This window comes from Rhea americana, unplaced genomic scaffold, assembly GCF_003343005.1.
Source record: "Rhea americana isolate MKP2758 unplaced genomic scaffold, rheAme1 scaffold_87, whole genome shotgun sequence".
Taxonomy (NCBI): domain Eukaryota; kingdom Metazoa; phylum Chordata; class Aves; order Rheiformes; family Rheidae; genus Rhea; species Rhea americana.
The window spans coordinates 1,035,376-1,041,375 of NW_028187055.1; the positions used below are offsets into that span (position 1 = coordinate 1,035,376).

The 6,000-nt window shown below is 41.7% G+C and overlaps 1 protein-coding gene across 3 annotated transcripts in view; it reads left to right on the plus strand.

Moving 5' to 3' along the window:
• The window catches only part of ZNF516 (zinc finger protein 516), a 102,692-nt gene extending 97,169 nt beyond the window's left edge, over positions 1 to 5,523 (plus strand). For all 3 annotated transcript variants that reach the window (XM_085323774.1, XM_085323775.1, XM_085323772.1), the window contains exon 6: positions 5,444 to 5,523. In XM_085323774.1, coding sequence (XP_085179900.1) covers positions 5,444 to 5,503 — 60 coding nt within the window. In that variant the 3' untranslated portion in view covers positions 5,504 to 5,523. The remainder of the gene's footprint in view (positions 1 to 5,443) is intronic.
• Positions 5,524 to 6,000: the final 477 nt, after the last annotated feature.

Below are 6,000 nucleotides of genomic sequence, written 5' to 3' on the forward strand. Positions count from 1 at the left end.
TACAGTTGCAGAACTGGAGAATGAGACTGCAACTGGCCCCATCAAAAAGTGCTCTCTTTATGGGGCTTATMTAATAGAATGGTGCTAGGACATCCCTCTTGGTAAAAGCATATGACAGGGTGAAACACTGAGCAGCTCTGTGAACTAGCTCAGAAGGAGTCTTTGTTCTCATCAATTTAGTAACATAGATCTAGTAAAACTAAACACCCTTAAAATGCTTGTRTTGTTGGGTCTCTTTCATCTCTTCATGTTTGTAGTTTATCCCATATCTAAATGTCATCAATGATTCTGAAGGCAATATTTTGGCTTTTGGGTGTTTTTTCCTCTAAAAGACAATGTAAGGTCAAAATTGGAAAAACATTTCCAGAGAATTCTGAAATGGCCGTATCTGTCCAGAGAGAGATGTGACAACTCAGTTGGAGTCTTTTTATAATTCAGGTTATATTGCCACGCAATAAATTTACTGATAATCTTGTCTTTGTAAACCAGTGCCACGCCAAAATTTACTGACTAACRTCTTCAACAGCAAATATAGTTTGTTGTTGTATTCTCAGTCCGTGTCAATCTGTCTTCAAAGAATTTGATTAGATTACAACATCTCTCAATACAGCAGAATACTGGATAGAGGTTAGGTTCATGAATTGCTTTGTCTCTTGGYAATCAGGATTTCTTTCACAGAAGTTGCGGTATGATTACTTCTCCAGGAAATAGTTTCCTTCCTTTTGTCTTGTTCGTTCTTTAATTTCAGCCTTTGTCTCRGTTTGTCAGCGTCTGTGTCAATTAAAATTATTCAGTTGTCTGCTGTTTTTCTTGTTCTGCTAGCAAACAGCCTTTACAGTCCCCCAGACGACTCCACGTAGTCCCTACCTTTGACAAAAGGAATACTTTCATTCCTACCTGCAGCTGTAGGGGCCTTTAGAAGCATGAAAACTCGCTCACACTGAGAACAGTGCCTGCAGCATTCTGGTAACATAACTATTTCCCACTTTAAACATTGTCACTCTGTGTCTTCGTTTCATTTCTTAATTGGGACGCATCTATTCGCGAGAGTTTACAGTGTAAAGTCAGTTCAAGTAATGGAAGTGCCATGCACATGCTCCCAGCAAGAAACAATAGCTACTGCATTCGGTAGCTTTAGAGTGAAGGGTTTTTTACATTTAGTGAATGTGATTTGCTTCGCATAATGTTTCCCTCTTGTAGGTAAAATATCTTCCCCTGAGTAGCCTGGTAAAGACTAAAAATATTAACATTAGTATATCACAGTTCCCCCATTTCTTCAGCAGTCAAGAGAAGATCCCCTCCAAAGATTTCCCTTTTAAAAGAACATTAGGTAAGGCTTTTAAAATTCCCCAACATAGTAGCTTACAACAGCGCTACGTTATACAGCTGTTTTCTCACAGAGTAATTTAAATCCAACATGTTAAAAATAAGGTCTACAATCAGGCTTTTTCAAAACTGAGCCAGCTAAATCTATATTTAGATATCTAAATAGGAAGCCTAATTTAGGGCAATGAACCGCCAGCAGGAGATGCAGGTGTTCAGCAGCACTGAAAATCAGGCCGCATATAGGGTATGTAAAGAAGACTGTGCACACCCGATTTTGATAATATTAGCAGTGGGGTAAAGTATTTCATATRTTATCATCACCACCAGTGGAATGTAAACAAAGATAGGAAATAAGATGGTTATCTGCTTTGCGATAGTATTTTCTGTTTTTCCCTACTTCCACTTGAACACTTTTCAAAAAAGAAAGACTTTTTCCATCAAATAAATTTCCTTTGAACTCTAGAATATTTCCTAGTCTTAATTCCGAAGAACAAAAATGCTCATTACATACCCCAAGTCAATACMATCCGTGCAAAGTCATGCAGATTCTCTTGAAATGCTGCCATATTAAATGTACTGAATATTCTGAACATTTTTATAAATGCTAAATATCCCAATATATCCATAATTAAGCTTGCATATCCACAATGAATATGTATCTTAATTTGGAATACACTAAGTAGCATCTAAAGACCTGATTTAGTAAGCATGAATTCTGGAGGCATGCTTGAATTGCTTATACAGTATAAGACAAATGCTGGCTCCTTTTTGGAAAGGTCCCCGTGACTGCATGAATCTCAAATCCACTGCAACTCTCAGAGCAAAATTCTCCTGGAGCACTGGGTCATTTCAGAGGAATTACCTGCTTTTGCAATGTTGCAGCCAGAAGCCCAATTCCCAAGTCTATCCGGTGGTTTGGGAATCTACAGAATGGAAACAGCAGCGGTAGCAATTTCTAGTACACATGCCTGGTGTTACATTTTTAGAAACCATACAAACTTGGCCTGCTGTAGGAGTATAGTTTAATCTCTATCTCTGCTGTATTGAACAATATATTCTAAAAATTATAAAGGAYAGTTGGGTTTCCAAAAGGCCGTGATTTAGTGGTTAGTACCGCTGAAGACTTCTCATCTTCTTAGGATTATATATGTGTATATATATGTAAAGTGTATTTACAGTGCTAGAATCAAAGACATTGAGGGCTGTAGGTATGCTTTGGGGGCAAATGGAGCAAGCAGAAAAACAAAAAAGACTCTAACCTTTCCTCCTTCAGAAAAAACCCTTTTACTTGCAAAAAAAACAAACAAACAAACAAAAAAAAATTAAAAGCTAGAGCCCAGGAGAAAAATAACTATTGGTATCCTTGTGCCAGAATGCAGGGGTATTCTTTTTAAATGAAAAAAAAACTGTAAATAACATCGTTCTGGAAGCCCAGGCTCTGAAAGAGACAACAGAAATAGTTCGTGATGAGAATTGTGTACAATCTTCATTAAGGAAGCAGAGCCATAAGCCCTCATTCTCTCCAGAGTAACTGTTCAAAAATATTTTTTGTAATGTTCAGTGCTGAGATAACATAAATGTAAATGGTCAAAATTTGGGGAATAGGCAAACTGGAAAGAACCATCAGGAAAATACCATGTAGGTTGTGAAGGGGCTTGCGGGAAGGCTGAGGACCTCTGTTACCTCTAATGTTCATATAATCCGGCTACCGTACAGCTCTGCTTGTCCCATAGCTGGGGGGAGATGAGGAGGGAAGAAAAAGAGAGGAAAAACAGATAAAAAAATATTATAACCATTGGTTTCTGTGTTTTTTTTTTTTTTTTTTTTTTTTTTTTTTTTTTTTTTTTTTTTTTTTTTTTTNTTTTTTTTTTGATTGGTTGGTTTGGTTTGGTTTTGGTTTTTTTGCTTTTCAGATTTTATTGTCAGTTAGACATCCTATTTATGACATTTGTTCATGTGAAATGTCTTGCCCCAGTTCTGGCAGAGTTTCTTTTAAAGATCATGATTAATAGTTCAGTCCTCATTATTGCAAATGTTATTTTTAAATAGTTATTCTGAGAACAAGAATTCCATTAATCAAAATAATAGATAATGAACAAATAAATGGCAACCTAATTTGTCTCGTTCATACATATGGAGATTATAATGCAAACAATCAAGGGTTCATGGAGGCTGCTGTACTGGAATCTGAGCAATATGTGTGTGCTGTATGTCCATTAGCTTACGAGCACTGGGGACAGGACTAGCAGCAATAGCTCTTGTCCCATCGTTTTCACCTTGCCCGTAATGCGCCAAGGTATCCGCGCTGCAGRCTGATTGCTGCTGTTTATTTAAATGTCACATGATAATCTGTTTCCAGTATATTAAAATGCACAGGAGCTGAATTTTCCTTTTTCCAGTTAGCTGGTGAAAGGCCCTGGAATTCTGTATGGAAACAGTTTTGGCATGGAAGCCATATGCTCTATTTGCTAGGAAAGCCTTGCTTTTTTCCCCTCTCTAAAATTCTTGAAAGTAAAGAAAACCTGCGTTTCAGAGTGGTAAAATTTCACGTCAGGAAAGACGCAGCACAGGCGCGCGTCGGGTGGCTCAAGCGTTGGCCGGCACGCCAGTGCATCCTGAAACCGGGTGCTTAGCAAGAGGCTTTAATTTTTTTTATTTTGCGGGAAACGCAGCTTCGGTTCCGCTTCGAACGGAGAACATCTCGGGCGGGCCGAAGCGAAGGCAAGGCGGGGGAGCAGCGCCGGCGGCAGCGTTTGCTCGCCCGGATTTGGGGCGCGTTCCCCGGTGCGACGGCGGCCCGTGCCGGGAGGGGACCGCCCGGGGGCCCCTTCCTCGCTCCTTGCCCGCGGAAAGCGGGGCGAGCGGCGCCCGCGGAGCCGGCGCGGCGCGAGGCGTTTCGGTGACGAATGCCTCCTCGCGGAATTGCGGCGCTGTCTCCTAGGCGCGATGCTGCCGTGCAAAAATGTAAAGCATCTTTCTGCCTTTACTGCAGGAAATTCGGCATCCAACTAAGGAAGTTTTATCACATCTCTCACTCAGTTACTGTTTCCTACATTTCAAATATACTGCGGCCTGTACAGAAGCTTTTTTTTTCTTTAATTTTGTTGCAAATCTTTCCGACTTAAACCAAACTTTGACTGGTAAATGTCATGAATCTTGGGCCAGGTTTAATTAGGAATTTTCTAAATCTATTAACAAAAGAGATGCACTTAATACATTATGTCAACCAGAGCTGGGCTTTCTTTAGCTATTTCTAGGGCTGCCATAGGCACAGCTTGAAACTTGCTTGGATTTTACATGGATGCCATATTTTATGTTGCATTAATTTAAAATGTTCTGTTTCACTTCATCAAGACTTTAGCTTAAGGATAATGCATTTATGTAAGATTAATCTTGCCATGTTGTTTTAGGATCAGGATTGTAAACTGCATTGTTCCGACAGTGATGTTCTAAATGTCATTTTAAAGCTTTTCCTGGGAGCTGCAGGCTCCCACTTATTCACGATTTTATCTTTAATTTCACTTGATTTTTAGAATATCCCTTCTATTTTTTTCAACATGGTAATTATTCATGGAAATTGGCTAAAAAAAAAAATAAAGGGACGATGACAAGTGGGGAAAAAAACCCTGCTTCTTAGCTTTTGACAGACCTGTGCAAGGATTGAGGTTTTTCTTCTTTTAGCTGCCTGTGTGACCGCAGACTTCAGCCTTTTTAAGGCTCTGATCTAGTTACGAACCCCTTTCGGCTAACACAAAATTCTGCTTTTCGGAGGCCTCCGTCGCTCCCCCCGTGTTCGTATCCGTGGCAGAATTGCTCCTTCCCGTGCTATTCCTTGCTGTTCTAGTCCGCCCAGCAGTTTGTAAGGGCCTGACGCCCTTGCTCTCGGTGGGAATTACTTAAAAAAAAAAAAACGCAAAATTCTGCACGATGCGTTAGGCTAAAATCAACGTGCGCAACGCAGATGAAGGGTAACGAARCGCCAAGGGGCGGCTGGAGGGCGCCAGGCTCCCCCCCGCCAGCCCCGAGCAGAAGCGGAGGGGTAAGCGTGAGAGGGAGGGGAGCGGAGGCGAAGAGGAGCTCTGTCTGTCTGTCTGTCTGTCGTCTTTCTTTCTCGCAGGGCAGAGACCATGCCGGCGCGGACGTCGTCCACACGGTGCCGCTGAGGAAGGGCACCTAGGGCCCGCGGCGGCGGGTGCCCGCGCGCCCCGGCCGCCCCACGCCGCCGCCGCAGCGCTTCCCCGCGAGCCGCTCCGCGAGATCGCAGGCGCCGCGCCGGGCTCCGCTGGGACGGGGAGGCCTCGGCGCTGTTAATCATTCTAAAATAAATGAAGATGCTACACGAGATATATATAAATTGACGTACTAATCAGTCCCATGGTTCCTTATTTCCTTTATAATAAACAGTGGAGTTGGCAAGCGCTGTGGCAGCACGAGGCATCTATATTAATCAAGAGAAGTTTGAGACACTGGAAAAATTAAACTTTATGTGATTTGGACAGCATGAAGAAGTTAAGCACTGTAACAAAAACCTCCCTGATGCTCACAATGACTATTTGATACATTTGAAAAACAGCGGTGGATTCGAGGGCTGGAGAAGTATTAATTAATGAGACTGCCACTGCCTGTCACGCTGCAAAGCAAATTAAAAAAAAAAAAAAAAGAGAGAGGAAGAAA